The 27,835-nt window shown below is 39.4% G+C and overlaps 2 protein-coding genes across 10 annotated transcripts in view; one reads left to right on the top strand and one right to left on the bottom strand.

Moving 5' to 3' along the window:
- Positions 1-1,955: 1,955 nt before the first annotated feature.
- Positions 1,956-3,896, top strand: supt4h1 (SPT4 homolog, DSIF elongation factor subunit). The gene is made up of 5 exons (XM_074611296.1): positions 1,956-2,139; positions 2,412-2,518; positions 3,215-3,270; positions 3,436-3,489; positions 3,581-3,896. Exons 1-5 carry the CDS (start codon positions 2,071-2,073, stop codon positions 3,646-3,648), a joined length of 354 nt encoding a protein of 117 aa, XP_074467397.1. The 5' UTR covers positions 1,956-2,070; the 3' UTR covers positions 3,649-3,896.
- Positions 3,897-17,578: 13,682 nt separating this feature from the next.
- Positions 17,579-27,835, bottom strand: part of tspoap1 (TSPO associated protein 1) — a 79,538-nt gene continuing 69,281 nt past the window's right edge. For 6 of the 9 annotated variants that reach the window (XM_074610099.1, XM_074610100.1, XM_074610104.1 and 3 more), the window contains 7 exons: positions 27,016-27,184; positions 26,119-26,187; positions 24,217-24,264; positions 23,308-23,429; positions 23,121-23,192; positions 22,178-22,297; positions 17,579-21,618 (listed from right to left, as the gene is read on the bottom strand). In XM_074610099.1, coding sequence (XP_074466200.1) covers positions 21,262-21,618; positions 22,178-22,297; positions 23,121-23,192; positions 23,308-23,429; positions 24,217-24,264; positions 26,119-26,187; positions 27,016-27,184 — 957 coding nt within the window. In that variant the 3' untranslated portion in view covers positions 17,579-21,261. The remainder of the gene's footprint in view (positions 21,619-22,177; positions 22,298-23,120; positions 23,193-23,307; positions 23,430-24,216; positions 24,265-26,118; positions 26,188-27,015; positions 27,185-27,835) is intronic. The other 3 variants (XM_074610102.1, XM_074610108.1, XM_074610105.1) reach the window with 2 other exon arrangements.

Genomic DNA, 27,835 nt, shown 5'->3' with positions numbered 1-27,835 from the left:
AGAGGTTTGTATTATATATATATATATATATATATATATATATTCACCTATAACATCACATTTTCTATTTTTGAAGAAAATAGAAAATATATATATATATATATATATATATTCACCTATAACATCACATTTTCTATTTTTATATAACATGTTGTGCATGAAAAATATTTAAATTTTAAACTTAAGTAACAATAGCTGGCACACACATGCAGTCGAGTATGTAGGCCTACCTATATACTGTAGGGTTATATAGAAGGTCTATAATAATAAAAAATATATATATACATATATACACATACATATATATACACATATATATAGATATACACACACATATATATATATATATATATATGTATATATATATATATATAGATATACACACATATATATATACACACATATATATATATATATATATATATATATATATATATACACATATATATAGATATACACACATTTATATATATATATATATATATATATATATATATAACAGTTAAAACATTATAACCTTCATGAAAGTAGGATTTGTTACAGGACTGCATCCTTTTTCGACAGGTATATCTAATAAACTGACAACTGAGTGTTGATTTCTGGGTCACTTTTAAATGAAAGTGACTTCATCTAGAGCATGTCTGTCCACAGGAGATAAACTACTACATATATATATATATATATTAAATGAAATAAAAATGTATATAGAAAAGCATAAGTACTTGAGTAAATGCATTTAGCTACTATTCACCACTTGGGAAATATATAACTATGATAAGGTATCAATAACTTCTTATGAGTCTGTTTTTGATATAGATAGAAAGATAGATAGATAGATAGATAGATAGATAGATAGATAGATAGATAGATAGATACTGTATGCACTGGAGTAGTCTCCAGGTGGCTTACTGTTATGCATATTCAGCAAAGTTCAGCTTTTTTTTTTTTATCCTCATTTCAATACCAGCCTCAGAAAAAGCCCAGGTGTACTGTAACTACTACTGCTACTGTACTGCTCCATTTAATTGTCCCAGTTAAACTATGCCACTGAGCCAACATGCACAATAGCAGGACCCTGGAAATGGCACATGAAAAATGAAATGCAGGCAGCCAGAATTAAATGTGTTAACTGCACCTGTGCCAAAATTAAGTTAAGTAAAAGTAAACTGTATGTCATTGAATTTATTATAACATTGCTGAATTGTATTTAAAAAACACAATATGAATTCAACATTTTCCTTAAAACAAATATATAAAAGAGTGACAGTGATATAACAGCACAGTGATATAATATTAATATTAAGAATAATACCAAAAAGAAAATGCAATATATGAAAACGGACAATGTAAGAACAATTATTTTTAAAATACATAGTCTTATACAGTCAAAAACCACAGAGATTGAGAAACACTAAATTGAATTTAAGATTGTGTGAATGTGTTTATATTTAAATGGTTGTGGAGTATCAATGAATTGATAAAGACTTTAGAGAAAAGTTAGGATTAGATCAGCAGTGGTGGATCAAAGGGCTCTATAAGGGAGACAATCATGACAGGATTAACTACACGGGAAGGCCATGAATATAATGGAGCCTATGTGAGCCATTAATTCCAAATGCTTAGCCTACATCTACTTGAAAAACACCCAGATGGTCTTAATCCATCCATAACACGTCTTTGCTTTTGTATTTAAACATCTATTATTTTAGTATAATCAAAAAGTGTCCACTCGTCTGATAACATGATCTGAGTCCCTGGTTGAAATACATGCATGCATGACCAAATTAAATAACAACCAATGTTTAGTATATTCATGACAAGACATAGTGGAACAAATACACAATTTATGACTATACAAAAAAAGTCTAGCATAACCCCTGTAATTAAAATCATTGCATTATAGTTTATATTTTTAGACAGGCGCCCAACAGGGACCCCTCTTTGCTGGGCCTTCACTAGGTCCTCACAGTCAGTGACGTAATTCCCCAGCGACTGGAGCACATTGACAACATTCATCTGGTGTTTCAGTATTAAACTCTCCAGGTGTTTCCTCTGCAGGAGATTAACAGAATGGCTTTGGAAACGGTCCCCAAAGACCTTCGCCATCTGCGAGCATGTCTGCTTTGTTCTCTAGTGAAGGTAAGCTGAGATTTAAGAGAAAGAAACATCTCAAACCAACGTTAGCTTCTCTGCTAGCCTGTACAAGTAGCCGCTCTCTGAGCTGTGTTGTTGTTGTTGTTGTTGTGTCTCAAACATGATCTAAACCTTTAAAGTAATGCTTTCTGTTGCTATTAGAGATGGTTTATATCTTACTTTACATGTTTATGTTTTCACTCTCTCCTATTATTGTCCTGGATTCATATAATATGAAGTATGAGCTCACTCTTCTCCTCCCTCTTGTCTTCTTTCAGACCATCGATCAGTTTGAATACGACGGCTGTGACAACTGTGAGTCGTACCTCCAGATGAAGGGGAACCGAGAGATGGTTTATGAATGCACAAGTTCCTCGTTTGATGGGTAAACTATATATATCTATTATATTCAAACGTTATTTCAGACACACACGAGGGTCCATAGCAAGTAAAGAAAAGAAAAAGAAACAAAACTGTGCAGCTCTTGCTCGGGCTGGTTAAAGCCTCTTTGATGCTGTTCTGACTCATCCAAATGACAAATACAATTATACATCAAATGTCTTATAAGTGCCTCACATGTAGGAACACCAGAGGACACAAACAGTCGACTAGCACTATGCCATCTGGGAACCCGAAGCAACAATCTCATTGCATCATTGTAAGCCACTATGAGCCTTCGCATACTGCTTTTCTTGTAGCTAAACCAAAGATGAGCAGTGTACAAAGGCGTGCAGAAAGCTCTAAATAATGTACATTTTACATTTACAGAACCCATACTGAACTTACGAAGCAACATGTTTGCCTGAGCATATAGTTTACAGCACTGTCGATAGATATCTCTGTCATCATTCCAGTCATCAGTGAGAAAATGGCCAAGGTATTTTATTTCCTTACATGTCGTGAGAGGAATATCGCACGAATGAAACACAGGAAGAACTCATTTTTTATCTTCTCTACTTCGGACTATCATCACATTACTCTTTTTTTTTTTAAACATTGATTTATTATTGGTTATTTAAAAACTTTCACACGCATTGAACTGTTTTCTTAATGTTTTCAAATGCTGTTTGTATGCCCACAGTGTGATAGCCATGATGAGTCCTGAGGACAGCTGGGTGGCTAAATGGCAGAGGATAGGTAAGGATGTACCTGAAGCTGCATTCATTGATTTTTAACCATAGAGGGAGCAGAGGAACTCTAAAAGCTAAGAGGCAATAGACACAAATATATATTGTCTCTTTTCACCTTGAATTATTTTGTGATTAATAACATTTATGTATATCTTTTTGCTCCATCCTACAGGTAACTTCAAGCCAGGTGTATATGCAGTGTCAGTGACAGGCAGACTACCTCCAGGTACACTTTATTTAATCTAATCTGCCTCCATGTGTAGCAAATTAAATGTTTGGCTTTTTCCTTGATTTGATTTTTTTCTCCTTTTCTGAAGGCGTGGTGAGAGAGTTGAAAAGCAGAGGAGTGATCTACAAATCCAGAGATACGGCGGTGAAGTCATAAAGCTGACTGCATCCAGTTGTGCGATTAGCCACACCAGAGCGGTAGCGCTAACTCCAGGAAGAAGTGACAACAGTGGGACTACGTTTGATTACGTCTGTGATGTCTTATGGGACTGCCCTTCAACTGTTCAATTTGTGTTTGTTGTTGTTTAGAAATATTAGCATGGTTGCTTATAGGGGAGAAGAAGTGGATATTTTTTATTTCTTTGAATAATTGAGAACAAAATAAAGATCTGTTTTTATAAGAAATGAGACTAATGGTTTTTAGCACAGTAAACCAATTCAAGGACAAGCAGTCTGTTATTCAGTAGACTGAACTGCCATGGGGTGTCAGATATGTTCTAGGGTGTCTCAGTGCAAAAGATGATACAGCATACTGGGAGGTCCCCAGAAAATCAGCTTCCTACATTTCCCTGAAAGAACTGAAACAAACAAAACATAAATCCTCTCTTTCCCTGGAAGAGAAGCATAGTGAGACACACTGTTCTCACACACTCTTGCAGCGTAGCTCTAGAGATTGCAGTCAGTTAGTTCATAAGTTTAGTCCAAACTGAAATATGTCAGCTGTTAGATGGATAGCTCAAAGCCCTGCTGTGCTGCCTCACTGAGTCACTAGCATGACTTTAGGGCAGTGATTGTCTGTCAGGGGTCTGAAATAATTTACTATAAATTATTAAATTGTGCTATATCATTAACAAGTGCGTATCTACAGATGTGAATCATTTGCGGCAATAAAACAAGCACATTTTGCCCATTACTCCCACCCATGTTAGCTTTAGGCCAATAGAAACTCAAACTTCTAAGCATCTAAGAGTACAAATGGTAGTAAGCTAAGCATACGCTTAGTCTATGTTACGATTATGAGGGGGTCCTTGGATAATTTTCTCCCCTGTAAGGGATCCCTGGCCCCAAACAGTTTGAGAACCCCTGCTTTAGGGTGTAATATACCGAATTAAAACCACCACAGAATCATGTTCTTGACTCATCAGTGTCTCAATGTTCATTGAACCAAGAAAGTTCCTTGTATTCACAGAGAAGTCACAGAATAGTCTACTGAACTAGCGACGGATTTGAAACAACAGAGAGGAGGAACTAAACAGTCTGTCATTTTTGTTTTGAACAAATGCTAATGAAACATCCCTGTACTTATTTATCTGGGTCACAAGATGGTGCTTTTAACTGAGCACTGGAATTACAGGCGGTACCAAACACTGCCAGTAGGGGGAACCATCAGCCAAACTATTTGTGGTGTAAATCTAGTTGTTTAATTCTCACCTACTGTCTGTCATGACTAGTTACTACAGTTACATTTTAAATGCTTTCCTGTTTCCGTCTCTGCTGCGGCTACTCTTTCACTGTACGATAGTCTGTAATAACATCTGAGGTTTGAAGGTTGTCTTCCTGTTCAGCTGTATTGTTGGCTTATATTACGGTTGAGGAAGATTTGTTTATTGCTCGAGGGTCTGGGCATTGTTTGATTTCACTGTAACCTGATGGATCGAGGTCATGCACACAGAGGACTCTAAGTCTCTGGAAGTGAGCACAGTAAGCTCTTGCTATTGTCTTATTAGATGAGGGTTTCATGGTGCTGATATTTAGTTACAAGGCACGGTTAGTGAGACAACTGAGGCTATAATTTAGTGAAGTGAAGCTGTGTTTGTTTTAATCTCAGAGTCCTCGATTTAATGCACAATATAAAATACACACTCCCTATACAGGAAAGCTGTCCCAGTTTCATGTATGCAGGAACATTTCTCACTTTACTTGTCTGGACACACTACAATGGGTCACGGAAGGAGAGATGGGAGGAAGACATGGAATGACGTGCAACATACGCCATGACCCAATTTGTTTTTCATTCTATGCAATGAACAAGGAAGTAACATCTGTGTTAAATAATGTTCAAACATCAGGAGGGGATTTAATGCATCTATTTTTTAAGATGATTTAATGATTACTTCTTATGTAATGCATCTGTGCAAAGATACGCATATACTATGGATGAAGAAATACAACAGTTAGACTGTTTCCTACAACAGTACTAACTTCATAAGGTGTCTTGTACTGCAGGATGTGTAGGAGTGGAACATGTAGATTTGTCGGCCCTCTGCATGACGCGACACCGTAACCATGTTTCCACTAGAAGCATTATTCTAACAACGTGTGAGGACTCTGTTTGAGTTATTCTATTCAATGGAAACACTCACGCAGCTCTATCTGTATTAACAGATCAGTGAGGCTCATTCATTGTAAACAGCGATGCTACAGTGTAGATAACTGACCAACATAGTTGATGGATGAGTTTTAGGAAACTAACTCTGATAAAGAGGTGGCATTGTTAACCACATTTTAGAAAGTGCTCCTGAGAAACCATTTCAATTTAGCACTTCAAATTAGGGCTGTCAAAGTTAACACGATAATAACGCAAATTCCTTTTAACGCCACTAAATTATTTAACGCAACTTGCGATTTTTAGGTTGTAGCGTCCTCAGTTTTAGAGCTGGAGTGAAGATCCTAAGAGGCTAAATAACGCTCCAAAGGAAAAACTGTCATGGCCATTTTCAAAGGGGTCCCTTGACTTCTGACCTCAAGATGTGTGAATGAAAATGGGTTCTATGGGTACCCACGAGTCTCCCCTTTACAGATATGATCGGACAGCCTGGTTCTCTTTGTATTTGTGCGATACATGCATACATGCAGCTCAGGTAGACAGAGAGAGACGCGCTGAAAATGTAGATAGGAAGATTGGCTGTTCGATCATGTATTCAGATTATTTCTCCATCTTCTGCCCAATGCATGCTGGTATGCTGGTATACCTTCACCCTGTGAGTCAGAGCAGGAAAACGTGGGTATCAAAATATTCTCGCATGTGTGCAGCCACATAAAGATCATCCTATTGAAACTCGATTGTGGCTGTGATTTTATTTAACATATAAAATGATTCTCGGCTCAATCAAAGCAATCTGATACCGATCACGTCGTTTGCCTGGAAGTCAGACATTTTACAAGTTAAAAACTAGAATCAGGCTACAGCTTGTGCCGGTTGTATGCCTCCGCCAACCAGTCAAGTTGCAGTTTACATCCAAAATGTCATCACTTCATCATCCTGTTTGTGTGAAATTGTCATAATTAGCATATGAATTCTTGAGTTACGGCGGAATCATTTTTGTGAGGTCACAGCAACTTTTGACCACCAAATTCTAATCAGTTCATCCTCGAGTCCAGGTGGACGTTAGTGACACATTTTAAGAAATTCCCTCCAGGTGTTTCTGAGATATCACATTTACGAGAATGGGACATACGCACGCACGGACGGACAGACGGACAACCTGGACACATAATCCTCTGGCCACGGCTGTAGCCGACGTGGATACATAAAAACAAGCCATGTGACTAAATATGTCTTAAGCTCGGCATACACTGTACGATATTAGAAATGTTGATGATGAGTAGATTGTTTATGATGTAAAGCCAAAGCTCACAATTTATGTGCTCACACTGTATGGTCCGATCATCAGCAACAACCTGAGTGTTCACACTGTACGGCCTGATCATCAGCAACAACCTGAGTGTTCACACTGTACGGTCTGATCATCAGCAACGACCTGAGTGTTCACACTGTATGGTCCGATCATCAGCAACAACCTGAGTGTTCACACTGTACGGTCTGATCATCAGCAACGACCTGAGTGTTCACACTGTACGGTCTGATCATCAGCAACAACCTGAGTGTTCACACTGTACGGTCTGATCATCAGCAACGACCTGAGTGTTTACACTGTACGTGTAAAATAGAAAAAAAAACACAGCCCGTTGGCCCCTGAGGGCCGTTCTGGCTGTGGATAGTAGTCAATAAAGATTGGTTTGAAAGCTCTGAGGCAGGTAAAGTGTGTTTGCTAGCTGAGGTCAGTACGGGTCATAATGCTAACAAAGCAGAAACGTGCTGCCTTGATCATCTGTGCCATCCTGTCTGCTAAAATGTCTAAAATAAAAAAAATTTGACTCCGGCGTATATGGACTTGCTGTAGCTAGGAAGGCGTAGACAGTATGGCTTGTCCATTCTGCATTAAGAATAGGAGGTAAGCTAGCTACGTTTTTCTATATCTAATGTACATTGTTATTTTGATAGCTACGCTCTGATTACTGTATAAAAGTATAAATAAGGCGCTGACTTTGGGGAATCGGCTCGTGGCTCTGCTCTAACTCTGTGAGAGCCTGTGGACAGCCGACCAAAATTTCTGTCGTGTCAGAAATTCATCCGACCGATCCGGTCGGGAGGAGTAAACCGGTCCTCTGTCCCTCCTGTACACTGCACGGAAACGACGCCTGACGAAGCTGAAATTCGGTCCGTCTCTAAAATGAGTCGTGCAATTCAAAAATTTGGGCCAGAAACATGCTAAAATCTTTCAGTGTATGGCCAGCTTTAAATACAGAACCCCATTAACACTATCATCCAATGGACAAGCAAAGACCTCCAGCTCCTCTTTTATGTTAAAATGTGAAATGTCTTTGCAGTTTTGAAGAGAACTCAGATTTTCCTTAACAACATACAAACTATTGTAATGGCAATTTTCATATCTGCAGTTTAAACTGTACCTTTAGATAATCTCAGGGCCTCACATGTTCAACTTCGTCACCATAGGACAGTGACCTGACATTTTAGTTCTCTGTAACTGCAAACAACAGATTGCTGAAATACTTGTTATGTCTTGTGATGCTTTGTTGTCTGCTGTGTGCTGACGCATTGATACACTTTCTATCCTTCTCTTCTTTTCTTCTTTGCACTTATCTTCATGTTATGCGTTAAATGTATAAATACTGACTACTCTTTGTATTCGGGGCTCACTTGCCACAGTCCACAACAGGTGGCTGTGCTCGTGAGTCCATCTGCAGTCCATCTGCAGATGTTTTAGTTATTAATGTATACCTTTTTATTAAATTCACTGAAAGACAAGTTGTTACGTTGGTTTGTGTCTTGTTTTAACAGAAACTGCCACCACACTATCCATCTCATTCAAATGTACAGAATATCTCTCATTCCTTCCATCACAAGTGGAACTGATACTTTTTTGCACTCAGATCTACCTACAGCGCCTGGAGACGGTTTATAATCAAATGACAAATAAACCACAAGTCACTCTGTACGCCTCCATGCGGCTTTTAACTCAATGCACATCTGAGTGCATGTAGATTGTTCAGTTCGACGTCTTTCCTGCCGTGTTAACCTAAACAACACCATACTAGAGTGTAGTTTTTATCACCCTTCCCCCCCCATGTGATTTGAACCTCTTTTCTCTCTTCAATCTACATGTGGGTGAAGTCATTTCACGAGAGCCGCATGCTAAAAACGAAACCGAGAACTGGTCTGAGCGCTGCAAGACACTTCCACAACCACAGGAAGGCTCTCAGCTCCGCCCAGGCGCTCTCCTCTACGCGCCCAGCGTTGTACCGGCATCTGAGCGCAGCGAAGAGAAGAGAAGCACGCCCTTCATTTTCACACTAACAAGGGGACACACGGCCTCGGCTTCGTTGGTGTTCACGCTTTTGCCCTTATTTGGATATGTCAGGGCTATAAGCTGAAGGGAAGGTATTAGATCAGAGACTGAGGTGTTGGCTCGAGGTTTGCTGGGCCTCGGCTGCTCGGTGACCTCTGTTAGAAAAGGGATGAAGCAAGCAACTCAGTGTTGGATTGTGCTCTGTCTGACAGGGATAAAGTGGAGATAGGGAAGTAAAGGGGGGATGGACATTATCAAGAGAAGGACACACACACTCAAACTGGTTTGTGTGTGTGTGTGTTTCATCAGGCTGACACAACTTCCTGTCTCTTGCAGACAGAAAGCAGCAACAGAACAGAGAGCACAACGTGTCCTACTTAACAATTTCTATTTCTTTTACAAATGATGGCCTCTGCTTCACAGTGTTGGCCTGTACAGTACAGGAGGACACATCCAGTCCCTCAGTTTGTGATAGTTTGTTAAATTTGATGCTCAGTACTGGTGCTTAAAGTGTCAATCCTTAAGATTTCAGTCCTGCTTGATTTAGGTTTTCTATTTGAGTGAAGACAATTTAATCATGCTCAGAGTTTAGCAGTCTGGAGTCTTTTTGTTGCGTCCGAAATTCAATACTAACATGCTATTTAGTACGCTAAAACAGTATGTGAGATATTTTAGTATTTCCAAAACCTTAGTATGAATCCAATAGTATGCGAATTGCATACTATTTCTGATAAAATATTACAGTATGCAATGCCAGAGACTACAGTGGCATAAATATCCCACAATGCAATGCAGGTAGTGACAACAACATTCATAACGGACGTTGTCGGACAGCTCTGGAACATCAATAACGCTTCAATTTAAGTATCAGATTTCACTTTGCTAGATGTAATATATATTTTAAATTAGTTCAGACTTTGATTCTCACAAACCATTGTTTTGGTCACATGAGGTTAGCACTGGTCACATATGGTTACAGCTCCAACCGGCAAGGATGCTCTCAGTAAGTGACGACGTAAATTACTGCTCAGCGCGTCCGAAGAGATACATACTACAACGATAGTACACATATTGAGTATGTAGTGAATAGTATGTGATTTCGGACGAAGCCATGAGCTTAGAAATAGAATAGAAAAGTTATTTTTCTATGTACATGAGCTTCAAGTTTTCAGAGTTGTGTGCATAGTTCCATTTTTTGTGTCATTACAACAGCATTTTTTGCAGGACTGTCACCACAGACACTCAGTTCATAATACTGCAAATATATAAATATTACAATACTTTCATAGGCTTAATCACTATTGTGTTACCTCATTTGGCGATAGTTAGTTAGTGACTTAAATACAGATTAAAAAAAACAATTCATCTGCAAATACACTGGGAATGCTTTATCTATAGTAACATAACTTTATTCATATATCATGTAGAGACAAGCTGAGAATAACAGCTGAAAGTGCTGATGCGGGGCTTTCACACACTATCTCAGTTATGTCTGTAGACCATATCATATCTTTCTGAAAGAAATGTTTTTTTTAAAAAGTGTGAATTATAATATTTTCAATGATTTACAGTCATTCATAGACTTTCAAATAAAAAAAATGCCCCGAAATGTTGTAAATAATTGTAAATAGACTGTATTATAGTTTTATTTTGTACTGACGTGAATAAATACAACTTGAACTCTTCTAATATTTTGATTGACTACTACTAAAGATTTGTAAATGTTTCATTCATTCTTGTATTTCAGGTTCCTGTTGTGTAAATTAACTTGAATTGAGTTTGTGCTGAAACAAAGGACGCCATGCGTGTGGGTTAAGGACAAAAGCAGAGACAAAAATGAATGCATAGATATTTAACCAGGGTTGAATGACACCATGTGAGAAGTTTAGAAGAGAAATGTCTCTTTGGTGGAACTGCTAACAACTCATAGACATCTCAAACTATTTCATAAACGTATCATCTTTTTCATGTAAAACTATAATCTGAAATGTACCTGTAGCTTTCAAATAAATGTATAAAATGGATACACTCAAGTAAAGTACATCAAAATTTGACCTATCGTGAGTAAATCTAGTGCAGAAGCCGGTTTAGAGCAGCTCAGGCCTCTGTGGAGCTCGCCGGTCTGGTGGGGAAATAAGCTGGTGTGCGGCTCGGCGGTGTGTCGACACCCTGCAGCGGCCCAGGAGGAGCTCGCAGAGCGATGCAGGCGGGGAGGGGAAATGGCTGCCGGCCCAGATAAGGTCTATCAGGGCCCCAGCTTTAGCGTGCTCTTCACACAGGGAGTTAGGATCACTTCCCTCACCGGCACATGCTCAGACGCTAGTGGTCGTCCGCCAGATGAAGCGGCAGCACTTCAGTGGAGGCCGCTAACTCATGGAGTTGAAGAGGGCAGGGATTAGTGAAACGCAGGGCAGGGGTCAGGAGATTTGGAGGGTTCAGGGCTAAAAAAAAATGTGTGGCTTTTAAAGACACCATATGCTGGATATTTTCAACAAGTCTTTATTGCGAGGGGACGTGTTTGATTTGTAATTGGAGCATCGTGAGTGATTGAATATGAAAATGAATACCCAGATCCTCACACAGCCGGCTTCTGCTTTGCCTTATTGAGACATTCAGCGTGAGATAGATACACGTGTTTATCTGGTGCAACAGCTGACGTCACCTTCCTCTCGAGTTTTCTATCATAACCGTGTCATCTTTCCTCTGAGGCCTTTGTAGTGTAGTGGACACAAACACATGTACATTCTGTAGGATTTGTTTCCACTGAACCTCAAAAGGTGCTGATATCACAATAACATCCGCTCTTTTTCTCTCAGCCATCAACTCCAAAACAGGAATAAACGTCATGGGAATAAAGACCTATAGAGGACCTATAACCATGCGACACTTTCTATACACACCCATGCTGTTTCACATCATGTATTGTGCTTCAGTATCATTTTGAGGTACTTGTACTTTACTTGAGTATTTCCATTTTATACTTTACTTTATGCTTCTATTCCACCACAATTCAGATGGAAATATTGCACTTTTTACACCACTATATTTATTTGACAGTTATAGTTACAAGCAGGGGTGGAGGAAAACATCGATACAGCATAATATCGCAATATTTTGGGTGGCAATATTGTGACGATACATGAATGTCAAGTATTGATTTTTTATTATGTAAACTATTAACCTCTTAACAATCCGGCAAGCCAACGGCGGGCCCGGACACTGTTCTGTCTTTCAGAGGTTGTAGCAGATTCAGTTTTAAAGCTAGAGTGAAGATACTGGTATCATATGAAAATAGAAAACCTAAAGAATCCACGTCAAGTTAGCTTGTCAGGAAGAGCGCTAAATCCAAAGTTACGATAAATTTTGGCGAGGAAAAACTGGCATGGCCGTTTTCAAAGGGGTCCCTTGACCTCTGACCTCAAGATATGTGAATGAAAACTCAGAGATGAATAGAGTCAAAACTGTACATTAGATAATATTAGATAAAACAGACGTTGACATAACTTGCGGTTGGAAAAAAAGGTAATAATTCCCTTTGATAAAACAGCGTGTTGTGGCCTTTACACCTCTATTAGCAATTTTATCATTTTATTTAAGTGAAAGCACGCCCCCCCCACCCCAGAATTTTTCTTTCCCAATTTGATTTAAATTAAATAATTTTCTTTTACAATTACTATTATTTATTTATTTTATTATTGTTATTGTTATTTTTACTATTGTCATTATTTTTCTTCACTACTGATTGATGAATGTACCTGTTGAACCTAGAATTTAGAAAAGTAGGTGAGAGGGGTCTTTGGGTATATACGTATGAGGGTTGGAGTAGAAGAGAGGGTTGGTTTGCGGTTTAGTATTTGTTCTTGTTTATATTTCCTGTCTGTTAACTCAGAGACCAGTTCACTTGGACATCTTAGCTATGCCACGGTTTATTGTTCACAATACTGGTGTAAAATCAATAAAAGGATTTGAGAAGGAAAAAAGGTAATAAATCACAATATACTGTAGTGTATCATATCACAATATTCAGCATATCGCAAAATGTTTAAAATCGCAATAAGATCATATTGTGATAATATTGTATCCTCTGGTGATTCTCACCCATAGTTACAAGTTACTTCATATTACGATTTTACATTAAATAAAACATATGATGAGCTTTTGAAATATAACACACTTCCTGTTTGGCTTGTGGCCTCTTACAAACAGCAGAGTCTGGTTTTAGATATTTCAGCAGTTCCACCAAATAGTGATTTCCCATCTAAACTTCACACAAATGCCGCCAAAAAGCAGAAAAAGTGAATATAGTTTTGTGTAGCAGACCTTTTTTTCTTATCTTGTGACCCTTTGTAGGGGACCGAGCCCTAGGTTGGAAACCACAGGACTAATAATTCTATATAAAGGAGTTAAAACTAGCTCCACCTCAACCACATACGGTATATACAGTATCTTACTGTGTGGAAGGTCGACCTTTAAAATGACTATGAACTCATTCGTTTTATTACAACAACGAGCTATACGTGTTATTATTAATAAGGCTGGTTATTATGATCACATTGTCTATGAAATCTCATGCTATGAAATTTAATGATTTGGTAGATTATAAAATAATGCAAATAATGTTCGGAGCTAAAACAAAGTCACCGCCAGACTGTGTACAGTGATGTTTGTAAGTTTATCGTACAAAAAGCTGAAAAAAAAATTATTAAAAGGACATGCATCGCTATTGTTGGGGTTAAATTATGGAATAATGCTAACATAAATGGAAGAATGTGTAACTCGCTTTTGGTTTCCAAAAACTAAAATAGGTTTATAAAGCTATTTTTATGGTTTATAAAGTGTGAATGATTTTTATCTGTATTTTCTGGAGGGTAGCTTAAATTGATTAGATTGTATATGCTGTTTATATTTATTGTATCGTGTGATGTGTGAATAAAATACTACTACTACCAGCTAACTACGCTACTTAAACATTTATGCAGCAGTATTAACAATATAATAATGTCATATGTAATTATATATCACTTACAGGGATGAAACAAGTAATTTACTTTTGATTATGCTGATAATACTTTTGTTCTTGTTTATAGTTGTAACGTAAGGATCTGAGTACTTCTTCCACCACTGCATGTTACAACTATACATAATGGACATAATGGATTCCGAACATCCTTCTCTTAAATGTGACATTACTCCACTGATACCGGGCTCACTAGACCAGATTTCAAAAGCCTTATATATGCATATACTGTATTTCTCTTTTAATATTTTGTCAATAAAAAAATTAATTCAATTCAAAGAATAGCAGATGAGAAGGAGCTGATGTGAGGACTAAAAATAATGGAAAGGAAAAATGTGTATCCTACCATGCTAACACTTCACTTTGAGTATATATGAGCAGCCTCTTTGTGAAACTAAAAGACTTATTTGGAGCTTATAGAATAAACTGTTGTGTAATGTTTGTTAACCAGCAAATGAAGTCGTTTCTCATCACTGTCTGTCTCACAGGCAGCAGCAGGTCCATTTACTGCATTACTGCCGGTGCTCCTTCAGAGACATGTTTATGGTGACCTAGATTAGACAGTAAACTACCAGAGCAGCACTTTTTATGGTTGTAAAAAAGATGCATTTGCACTGCAATAACCCCCAACCCCCCACCCCTCCACCTCCCCCAGGTTAGCATGATGAGAAACCCCCTCAGTTACAGTTGGACATTTACATTTACAGGGAACTGAAACCTGTGGCCTTTCACTTTTGAAAACCAACAGAAAGGTGATGATAATCACGGTGATGCTCAAATGGCACTCGACACGCAACAAATCACCTTTTGAACCGGAGAATTCAGCTTAAAAAATGTTAGATTTTTCAAGTCTGGCATCTTAAAACTAGTCTCACATCCCCCCTGTGTACATTTGTTCCCTGTAATTATTTCTCCTGTTCATACTTGCCATCTTTTTAACACAGTCCTCCTGTAAGTAAGGCTGTCAAAGTTAACGCAATAATAACGTTTTAAAATTTGTTTCAATGCGACTAATTTAACGCAATCACTGTTTCGGATGTTGTAGCGGGCAAGCATATTTGCCCGCTCCCATGTTCATAAGAGTATTACATATTTAATAAATCTCCCTTCAAAGTACATTTTGAACAGGAAAAAAAAATGTGTGATTACTTTGTGATTAATCATGATTAACTCATCTGACTGTAAAATACTTGGAAGACTGCTATTTCTAGCGAAGGAAAGTCAGATTATCAGTGAAACCATCATCTCACAGGAGCTGTTTTAACTCATCAGGTACTTCACCCAACCAAACCTTCCTGCATCTCTTTGCCGTGTATACTTAATATTATACTTAATATTAATATAACACACACAAGTCATGAAATATAACACTGTATATAGGTCATGTTTGACTGATGGGAATGCTACAGATAATATGTTCACACTAGTGTGTTGTAATCTCTCACCACTTCATTATGGGTCAATTGCTCAACCTGACGTTGCGCTGTGCTGCGGATAAAGCTACAGAAAATCTACACGAGTATAAATGACATCATCACGCCGGTGCAGACGTGGTCAAGATGGAAAAAACTGAGCTTAAGCCTTAAAAGAATTTGATTAAAGGAAAAGGAATCTGTTAAAAGGAGATATGGGATGTTCTAGTGTTGTGTTGTCTTGTACTTAAGACTAAAACAAAATCTCAAATGTTGAGTATTTGTTTCAAAATAAGTTTGTGATCGAAAAATGATCTTCTTAGTTGCAGTCAGCGTTTTAAAAAAGCGCCAACAGAAGAAGAAGAAGAAGAAGGCAGAGAGTGAAGGCGGAAGTAGAGAAGGAGAGCGGCTGTGACTGTTAGACCTCTTCCTGTGGTTGCGTCACGTGGTTGTGGAGGGTTCATAAGGAGACGACTTCTTCTTCTTCTTCATCCGCTCCTCGGACAGGCGGAGGACACCTGTGAGGCAGCCGGGGCTGTCGCCGCTTAAAACAAGAGAAAAGAAATGGAAGGTTTGGGTAAAGTATGATGGACGACGTTGTTTATTTAATGCTAGAATTGTTTGTGTCGACATTATCCGTCAGATAATGACAGATACGTTTTCAGTATTACAGCTTTTACTTCATTTAACTCTGCATTTCTTTTAACTTCTGGTCGACTGATCTCTATTCAGAAGTCCATTTGGAATTTTAGATAAAATAACATTGTACTTTAAACTGTTTATTTCTCCTGTAATATTATTTATTTGTGTAAGTGTTTAATGTATCTACTGGATTTGTATTCATTCTCTCCAATTTGTTTCTGAACTGATAACAGATGTCTGCAGTTATTTTACTTTTTAAGACTTTTGAATGTACAAAGTGATCCGTCGCTCAGACAGAAAAGCTTACTCATGCCTGCCAAAATGGCTTCCTCGAGATAGCGCTTCCTCTGGCGACGGGCTTAGCTCTTGACTTTTGCCTCAACGCAGCACTGAGTGGCAGTTTGAAGCATGCGGGTGGGGGTTTATTGAATGGTTTTTGTCTTGTATAAAAATGTTCACAGGCCAAACTTAGATTCTGAATGAGCTGTCTGCCATGCAAATGTCTCAAGACAAATCAGGAAGTGTGCATTTTCTGGTTAAAGCAACGGCTGTTGGAGCGTTGAGCTGAGAGGTTTCAGTTTGGTGTAAAAGTGTGTGTGTATGGGCGGGGTAGGGGGGGGTTGGTTCATGTGCAGCTGCAGACACGAGCGCAGGTGCAGAAAGAAGAAGAGGACTTGGAGAAGACCGAAGACGAGCAGCGGAACGTACAGTGCTGTCATCCATAAAGTAGAAAGCACTACTAAACTCATCGCCACAGTGTAGTGTTTCCTACTTTATGGATGAGTGTACTGTTGGCTTCAGGGGAGAGGAGCCGACGCACGCAGGAAGTCACAAAAGAGGAAGCTGCTTTGTCTCACAAGGCCACGCGTTGCCCCAGAGTGTTGCCCCTGTCGGTTCACATGGGGCGGCGTGCGGCGCGGAGCGAAGCTCGCAACTCTTTCCTCCATTTTGTAATTCATCTGTCCTGAAAAAAAAAAAGAAATAATCATGAACATATGATGTGTAAGCTGTGTGACATTCAATAAAGATGAAAATGAAACAATACCTTGTGTTAACGTCTGTTTTTCGAGGAACACCACACACATTACATTGTTTTCTGTGAAAATATACATACTTTATTCCTGTAAAAAGATCCATATTGAAACAAACCATCACAATTTTCAAGTCCTCTTTGTACTACGTCTTCAGTTACTGTTCCTCCGTTCCACAAAGCCTGAACATGCAAAAAAAAAAAAAAAATCTGAAAAACAATATTAACAAAAATATTTACAGACGAGCTTCCAAAAAGGGTAATAAAAACATTAATATATATAATATAAAAAGGTAAATCTTCCACTTTCAAACAATGAATGCAGGTCAGGGAAGAAAAAAAAAAAAAAAAAAAAAATCCGCGCTGTATGAAAATATAGTCCCAACACTGTTCAGTATATACACACAGCTTCCTGTCCGCTGCATTCACAATCTACAACTCAAACATTGTAGACAAGTCCGCCTAGAAAACACATAAATATGACAGTAACATAAATAAGGCCGAACATGGGTGTAACATTGGTATGCATGCAGTCAATAAACATCCTGTAAACAACATATTAAGACTAAACAAGGTCTTCTCGTAAGGCTAAATATGATCAACCGAGCTAAAACACTACCTACATGGGTGCTATTCAGTCAACAGCGGAGCCGCCTACTCACTACACAGCAGGTCAGAGGAATACTTGTGCATTAAAGGCCGTCAAGTACAAGATCGGTACAAATATTCGCTGTACATTTCGGCAACTTTTTGAGCATCCGTCCCTCTTTAAAAAACATAAATAAAACAAACAGTACAGTGTTGCCTCTATCCCGGCTATCTCACATCTAAAGTGTCTTTGTCCATCCGCCCTCCCTTTTATTCTTGGCATCATCATGCTCCCTTTATGTAACACTGACAAACATTCATGACATAAAGAAAAATAAATAATAATTTGCCTCCAACTTGTGTCAACAACGGGAGTGAAATCAGGTCTGATCTTCAAGAAGAACCTCCGCTCTTCAACCCGGACTAGCTTGGCCTCTCGTAGCTATGGTAACAGGCAAAGCACCTAAGATTTTGGCATATTCTGCAGTTTGTTTTTTGACAGCCGGAGTCAACAGGTGGCTCAGCATTAATAAGAAACTACAAGTAAAAACCTGAGAAGTTACCCTAACAGCCCCCGTGTCACACAGATAACCAATCAGAATGAAGCTCAATACTAAGGCCGGGTCCACACACTCACATCCAAACAGAGTACTTGGTACTACATCTTAAAGTGAGTAAAGCTGTCACAGACCATTAGAAGATACAGAACGGTTTGCTTTAGTACTTCAGTACACAATATTGCTAAAGTTGTATTATTTAGCTTCAACCAAACAGTCTACGATTTTATGATGCTAATGTGTGGACACAAAAAAAACGACACGTCATGGGCTGATAGACGCCGTTTAGCCTTTCTGACCCAATATTCACACGCCACAAGTTGAACTTCATCATACTCAAACATGGAGGCAAATGAAAAGATACGTAGACAACTTATTGCAGAGTCTATAACAGTACAGCAGCGCCATGAATGGAAACTGTTCACTTTAAAGAGGACCTATTATGCTTATTTTCAGGTGTTTACATGCTTTAATGTTCAAAAAACGCTTCACTTTTCTCATACCGGCTCTGTCTGAAATGCTCTGTTTGAGCTCCTGCACCACGCGAAAAAACACAGATTGCTCCGCTCTAACTAGCTTTGTTTGAAACTAGCCACTGGTCAAAATGCGTTACTTGGTGACATCACTATGTTACGGAAGAAAAGGCGGGACTTCAAGCGAGGCGTTTCAGGCAGATCAGGAGCAGTGTTTCTCCCTTTGGCGTGGACTTTGGGCTTTGTAACTTTGCAGACCTTTTATATTCACAAAAAACAATATAACACACCAAAGAAAGGGAAAAAGCACGATAGGTCCTCTTTAAATGCAATTCTAGCAAATGTTGTTCCTACATGCTACGTTCAGGCTATAATGACTCCCAAAGCCTTAAATACTGTATGTTATTAATGTAACCACCCCCGATGACACCGTTTCACTCTAATCTGGATATTAAATGAATCTAGGATAGTTTCAGTATTGTGATTTTGGAGTATTAATTAGGTAGAGCTGCAACAACTAGTCGATTGATCAATTAGTCCAGAGGTTTTCAAACTGTCCACTTGCAAAAGTTAAATCCAGAACTTGCCTGAGAATCACGTTTTTAAGTTTTCTTCAGTATCAAGGTAAATCCAGTGACAGGTGCGTATACATCCGTGGGTACACTGCAAACAGGAAGTACTAATAGATAATTTGGCCTACTTTTAATTGTGCCAATTGCCAAAATGTAAACAAATGTTGGCTAAAAAAATAGGGCTCAAAATGTAGCGGGAACCAGAGTGATGCTAACTTCTGGGTTGGCCTACAAAAATACGTCATCCCTGCATCATTCTATAAGACAAAATCCATGAACATTAACTTATTTCACATTGCTTAAAAGGTTTTCAACACTTCTTTGACAGTACTAAGACCCAGAATGTCCCATTGACGTGGTTCTTATATTCCTGGAACTCTCACACTCTCCTCTATCCGTTCTTATACACAGATTCAAAATAAACTCAAGCAATTTTAAATTACGGGGCAGGGTTGGGAGGATTATGCGGGCGCAGGTTTGACCAAGGGGAATTAGTTAATCGAGAGAAAATTGATTGGCAACTATTTAAACCGATTAATCATTTAAGCAAAAAATAGTGGATGGATTTTATGTTCTAATATGTGTTAATTTACTTTTATTTCCTCATCTTAAATTATAATAAACTGAATATCTTTGGGTTTTGAACTGTTGGTCGGACAAAACGAGATATTTCACGACACCACCGTGGGCTGCAGGACACTGTGACGGACGTTTTGTAGGCCAAACGATTAATTGATTAATCGATAATGATTTAATAATAGTCATTAGTTGCAGCCCTAACTAACAGAGCAGCCTACCGATCACCAGATACTACATCATTACTGCACACGCTGCAGGTCTCTCTCTCTCTCACACTCACACACACACACAGGAAATATGTAGTATGCAACATTAGGCCAGCTGTGACTGTTGTCACAAACATCAAGAGTTCCCGTGGTTATGTCTGAGAAAGGCATCTGATTTCAGCTTTGTCTACGCACACACACTCACACACACACACACACACACACACACACACCAAAGAAGGGCGACCCTTCACATTCTTTACCTTCAATAAACAGTCTTAACTGTTAAACTCAAACCTAATTAGATCTAACCTAAGTGGATCATTGCCGTCTCTGACAGCTCTACTGTTTTACGACTAAACTTCCTGCCCTTCATGCAATGCGGTGATGGTTAGGGCAAGAGTCTGATACAAATAAATAACATGTTCTGTACAAAGTACTGTATAAATACTCTTAAAGACGCGAAAAACACACGTGTGAGGGACGAGCAGACAAGATATTTAAAATACATCCCGTTCAGGATGGATAGTGCATTCTTTATAGTCACACGGAGGAAGAGATAGACTGCTGCTTCTGTTCGTTTGCTTCAAATAAATAAATAAAGTGGCACCAGTACGTGAACATTAAAGCTAATATCTAATTAGCTTTACCTGGTCTGCTGATCAATATCGTTCTGTATCAGATTATTCTAAATAAAACCGATCCACTGAGAGATAAATAAGTGTTTTATATCGAGCATTAAAGCCTATTGAGTTTGCAAATGCTTAGATAGTTAGGTAGTATTTAGAGGATATATTTGTGTTTGCACACTTCGACATGCACTCGTACATGCTCGTGTGCTGCTGTAAGCGGTATGTTGATGTACTCTAATTTTAACAGCTGCTAGCAGTGATCTAAGGCAAATGTAAAATTACTGACGGTTAAAGCATCAGTTATTAGATCTGATGGTCGCTAACCGCGCCGACTACCAGCTGAGACGAACAGTGAAGATAGAAAAAGTGCTTTCAATGTGACGCGAGTATTCTGAGTCAGCTGTCCCTGACTCAGTCTTTCTTGCTGGATCCCAGCTTTTTGAACAGCTTCTTGCCTTTGGAGAAAAAGCCTTTCTTCTTCTTGCCTTGCGCAGAGCGGTCCGTCTGCGCGGGGCTGTCTGCTGGGAGGGGGGCCGGAGGGGAGCAGCAGGCCTCCGCTGCTGCTGCTGCTGGACCTGGAGCTGGACTTGGAGCTGGACCTGGAGCAGGGTCCAGGTCGGGCACGAGGCTCGCAGCGGGTGCCGGTTTGGGTGGCGGGTCTGTGTGCTCTGTTGGGGCGGGGAGAGGAGGTTCTGTTTGGGGGTGCGAAGCCTCTTCTGTGGTTGAGGGCCCAGGATCTTGTGGCTCTGTAGAAGACGTCCAGGTACCCTTCAGGAAGAGAGTAAGACTTTTAGAATGAAAGTGAAGCTTAGTTACGCTTAAAATGATTACACCAAAGGGAAACACAAGGACAGGACACACACACAGGAGGAGGAGGCGGTGGATCTGAGATCTCAACCTTTTTGACCCGTGTTAAACTAAAACCATCGGTAGGGGCTGGATGCTGCTGCTGCTGCAAATGAGCAGCGTAGGACTACAGCTAAGGTGGAGGGAAGAGGACATAAACAGGGACACTAGTGGTGGTCACTGAGCTGCTATAGTCCGATCTAAAAACACTTACGATCAAGTCTCAAAGTGTACACTTCGTTTCTGCTTCTGCAAGAGGCCATGCAGGAAACAGTGGGGCAAAAGAAAAATGCAACAGGACAGAATTTAAGAGACAGAACAGAAAAAGACAGTAACCAGACGCTGGAAATACATGAAAGTAAAAAAAAGAACTTTTTGATGTCAGTGATTTGTGAAAATGAGACATGATGTATGCCTGCAGGTGAGGAGGTTGCCCACAGTTCCATATATACATGCTAGATAGACAGAAACGCTAAGCTACCTGTGATTCCTTCCTGGGTTCCGGTGCATGCTGAGCAGCGTGACGCGGGGCTGGAGCCTCCTCTGGTACGGCCTGCAGGAAGTTGGAGGGCACCAAGCCGGCGTGTCCATTCAAGTCTCCCTGGAAGAAAAATTACAATATTACGAACACGAGGACGCCTTTTAACGATGAGGATGTAGTTCAACTACTGTAAACCCATCCAACAGAAAATTAATCAACAACTATTTCGTAAATCAATTAAACATTTAAGCAATTTTGTCAAGCAAAAATGACAAATATTTGATGGTTCCAGGTTCTTAAATGTAAGAATTTGCTGCTGTTTATTTTGGGAGATTTGAAATAATAACGAACCAAACAACTACTCAATGATGCAAAATGATTATTACTATATGGCAACTATTGTTATCATTGTATTTTTATATCATATACTATATCATATGGTAGAATTCTTTTCAATTTCTAATATATATACATACAGTAGATACACATATATATATAGATATCATTGCATTGTTACTGTATAGTGTGTATATGATATTATACATAACACTATATATTCTGTATATATTATGTATATTGTATTTATTATTAAATATAATACCTGAAGTGTAATGTAATGCAGATATTGTATATAGCTGTATATAGTCATCTCTCTAATTTCTATAATGTCTTATTTTATTTCTATTTATTTCCTTCAAATAGTCTGGATCAATGAAGGCTCGTCTTATTTCATCTCATCTTATGGAGATTTGTTTTCTGGAAAAAAAAAAAAATCCTCTCAAACACAGTAAATGCATTTAATTTGTTTTAGAATAAATACAAGAAGATAGTTAGTTAGAGCCACCACACTGTTTTCAGGAAGTTCAGTGCAAAAACTGCTTATCACTAAACAATGTGGCAATAAACAGGCCACTCCTGACTCTCGAGTCACGCCAACACTTACGTAGAAGAAGCCGTCTTCGTCCATGTCACCAAACACATGGATGATGTCTCCGGCACTGAAGGTCAGCTCAGCCTGAATCCAGACAAACAAAAACCAGGCAGATAATGAGCAAAACAACTGCTACCACACATATAGCGACCTGTCTGAGGAAAAACAGATATTATGCATGTATGTGCATGAGTCTGACCTCTATGTCAGTGTTGGGGGAGCTCTCTCGTGGATCATAATCAAAGATAGCGACCATCCTGCGAGCTCCTGGGGCCGGGTTCCCCACCGGTGCAGCAGCGGCAGCGGCAGTCTGGCTGGGTTCTGTCAGTCAAACAGAGAGGGGTCAAAGTGACATCCTGATAATTAGAGGAGTAACAACTCTCCGCAATTCAGACCAGCTCATCAGCATGCAGCTCATCGTGTCTTGCACGTCCGACTCACTCAGCGTCATGCTAAGCTGAGGAAAAGTCAAACCACTGCAGTCAAACACGTGAAAATGAAAATACAAACAACAGAGAGATTAGCAGTCAGAGTTAGCATTTCCATTAAAAAGCTCGTAGCAGCTCGAGCTGTAAAAATGAAGAAAAGTGAAATGATTTGATGAAATGAGAAGAGGAGTTAGGAGGAGGGACTGTTTGACATTTATAACAGGGGATTAATGAAGAACTTAAGAAGAAGAGGTAACACTATATAATAACCACCATTTATAAATGCTAAATTGATAATTAATTAAACTTATTTTACTGTTAACAAACAACGAAATGGTAATTAATAATGATTACTAATTATTAGTAATGCTATAATTTATTTAATTTTAACAGTTTATTGTTGCACATATCAAAAGTATTTGTTAATGATTTCAAAATTATTTATAATTCTTCAGTATACTCCCAAATAATCAAACAGTCCCTATTAATGATGAATGAAGTCGAGCCTTGTGTTATCAGCAGTCCAACCATTAAAGAAAAACGTTCACAAAATGGCATATAAATGAATAAATGAAATAGTGAGTAAACACATGCCGTCCTCCGGTGGACGCTGAAGACGTCGTCTGATCATGCAGGTGAGAACAGAGAGTAGCAGAGGAGTCAACGTGTTAACTACCAACCTTGGCTGGAGGAGTCTAAGCTCTCCTCCCAGAGTGCCGCAGACTCAACTGGAAGAGATGAGTTATGGGAAAAAAAGAGCATAAGCACGATCACAGGACGACACGAGAGCTCAAAGGCCAAAGATTAATCCTGTCTGAAGTCAAAATATCAAGTCTCATTCATCACACAAAGAGTCACAGATGGAGATCAGAGGGGATGGATGTCTCAACAAGTGGACTTTGATCATGTAATGCAGTTGTGACATCGGAGCAGAATTCTGGCATGGAGGACTTTCTTTTATCAATAAGCAACGATTCTATTGAGGTTTTCGAATGAAGCTTCGAATGTCTGTCATCATATTTTTATGAGGGCCGAACGTTCAAACCCAGCTTGGGGCCCTTCTGTGTGGAGTTTGCGTGTTCTCCCTGTGTTAGCGTGGGTTTTCTCCGGGTTCTCAGGTTTCCTCCCACAGTCCAAAGACATGCAGGTTAATTGTTAACTCTAAATGTCCCGTAGGTGTGAATGTGAATGGTGTCTGTCTCTATGTGTCAGCCCTTTGACAGTCTGGCGACCTGTCCAGGGTGTACCCCGCCTTCGCCCAATGTCAGCTGAGATCGGCTCCAAAGCTGCTTGCCTGACAGCTCTGAGTACTAACAATAGCCCTTATTGGGGGAGTGGCTTTGGACGGAGGCCTGAAGGAACAGACTGTCAGGGTTGCCAACTTGGCATTTTCTCACTAGATTTAGGGACTTTTGGAGCTGGTGCTGCTAGGTACTTTCACTGGAAAAGAGTGGGCTTTTTTTTTCTTTCAGTTGGTTCCTTTTTAAAATCTGGTGTAGTCTTGCTAGTTTCTCAAGATTACAACCCTAGCTTTAATACAAGAGCTTGCCGCCCTTTGTGTGCGGCAAGCTCCCGCTTGACAAACAGTTTTTTGACCGCAGTGAAAATGTAGTTTTTGAAAGGCTAAACGCCAACAAATATGGATTGAATCAGAATATTTCATTGGATAAAAACATGTTGTGACTTTTGGAAGAGATTACATCTGTCTTTTTTGCAATAACTGTTGACTTTTGGATTTTACAATGCTCTGGAGTTATTGAAAGTGTTTGGATCACACGAGTCGGGAACAATCCTACGCAGCCACCACTGGAATCTAATTCGACAAATACTATGAAGCCGCGTTTCCACCACGCAGTCCAGTTCAATTCAGTTCAGTTCTTTCCACATTAGAAAGGTTATTTTTGTGTTTCCATTAGCAAAAGTTGTGGATGGTACCAATAGCACTGCTCCATATTTGGTATCACATTGGTCGAGGTTGCAAGCAAGCTGAGCCGATGCTAAAGTGGTACCAAAAGTGAGTCGAGTCGAGCAGAGCCGTACCATGCAGTGGAAACATGGCTTAATACTAATAATATTAGCGTAGCATTCAAATGATTTAGAATTTGAATTTCAACGTTAAAGATGACGCCTCGAAGCTTCATTCTAACTGCCACATTCTGCTGTTATGTCTGCAATGTATTACATGAATATCCAATGAAAGCTGACAGGACTGACTCAGTACTCATGTATGTGCCTTTTAACATTTGCGAAAACAAAAATCATAAAAAAAATTAACCTGTGGAGAGATGAAGTTACTCTGAAGAGCCTATAAGCACTAAGAAACAAAGTGTAACACTGATACTTAACTATAGAATATGAAACTACTGCAGTGTTCTCATAGTGGTGTTTTTTTACCAGACTGCTGGGAAGCTGTCTGATTTCATTACTACAGTAAGCTGACCTAAAAATCCCCCCTGGTCGCTGAGTGAGAAGCAGCAACTGAAAGAGCAAAAAGCTAAAAGTGAAAGAGACAGAAAGAGAAGCAAACCAGAGAAGAGAGTAAAGGAAGGAGGTGGGAAGCCGCAATCTGCAGCGAGACACACCTTTCTTGGATCGTCTCGGTTTCGGCGGTGGAACAGGGCGACGCGGAAGCTGTGCGTGTGTGCGAGAGCCTTTATGGAGTTTTAGAAAGGAAAACCAAAAAAAAATGAAACAAAAAAGAAACACAGAGGTGCAATTTTTTTTTGAGAGAAGCAGACCAGACAAAGAAGACAATGAAAAGCCAGTGAAGAGCAATTTAAAAAATGACAACCAGTGAGCAGCAGACACAGCAGTGAGAACAAGTGGAAGTGAAAAGGTTAAACCATCTGCAGCTACACCGCTCGGGGTAGAAAGCAGGAAACAGAAGCAAAGTGTCAGCTTGATTTTGCTGCGCGGCTCACTACAACTCGCCACAGGCAAACACTTTGACTTGGGTTTATCTTTCTAGATGCCTGCATGAAAACGCAGTCAGTGACTGAGAATAGATGGTTATGATTTCCTTCATAGCAACACAGTGAACAAAAAGCCATTAAAACATACAAAGAATTGCCACGGGGGAATGTTTTGGGGTCCACATTTAATTTACTTCATCCAAGCTTTGTGCTTCCTGTTGGGTCAAAAGGTCAACAGGCCAGAGGGAGATTTTCACTTCGCCTCCTCTCATCTGGAAAAACAGCTTTTTTTTATCCAATTAACCGCAGACAAAAAATATGACAATTTGTGTCTTTACACATCTGGCCAATTTAAAGACTAAATGAAGTGAAACATTATAATACATTTTAGGTCAACACTTGTGCTGCTATTTTCACTTAACCACTTAAACACAAACAGCGGTGATATCATGAGTAAAACATTACAATTAACATCTATGGTAAAGATGTCCAAATGTACTCACTTCCAACTGTAACAGAACACATTTAACAGCACACAAGAACACGCCTTTAGACAGTTTCACCTACCGATCTTCTCCATGGAGGCTGCCGTGGACAAGAAGCCCTGCTGCAGCAGCTGCTGCCGGGTCTCCTCGTCCTCCACCTGGATCTCAGACACCATGTTGCATGGAACGTAGCCCAGGTGACCACTAGACTCTCCTCGGTAGAACCCGTCTGAGTCTTTATCACCGTAAACCTGAGGGGAGGGAGGAATTAGGACCCCTCATAGTCGTGACACCGATTCAGCGTATGCTTAGCCTACTACCATTTGTACTCTTAGATGCCATTGGAAGTATTAGTAGTCTTTTCATCTGAAATACTTCAGACCTGTTTCATAGTTATAAACAGAAACACATTTCAGTTTGAATCATGTTAACACCACTTTGTTTTCCCCTGATATTCCGGGTGCTTTGTAATCAGATGTCGCTTTAGCTTGGCCGGCTTCATGGCTTCGTTCGCCAGCAACCCGAAGACACGTGAGGCATTTTGGTTTCCCGTCGCTGTCTCTAGATATACCTGTCGTCAGATTTTCTCAATTTAGCTAGTTTGGGTTTAGCGTCACTTGACGATATGGACTGACTCAAATATTTCTCCATGCTGGATAATAAACTAAGCTGAGCAGCAGCAGGAACGGTCCGTTGCGCCCTGAGTGAAGTGAGTGATTCATGACAGATTGACGTGATGTGTCACAATCATATCAGAGTTTCTATTGGCCCAAAACTAACGTGGGTGGTATTAATGGACACAATATGCTTGTTTTGTTGTTTTGTCAACACCACTTTGAGAATTACTGGTCTAAGAGAGTCCAAAAATATTAGTACTGTAAACATGAACAACTCTCTCCCGC

This window comes from Sebastes fasciatus, chromosome 16, assembly GCF_043250625.1.
Source record: "Sebastes fasciatus isolate fSebFas1 chromosome 16, fSebFas1.pri, whole genome shotgun sequence".
NCBI lineage: Eukaryota > Metazoa > Chordata > Actinopteri > Perciformes > Sebastidae > Sebastes > Sebastes fasciatus.
This window is presented reverse-complemented; position numbering and strand designations above follow the sequence as displayed.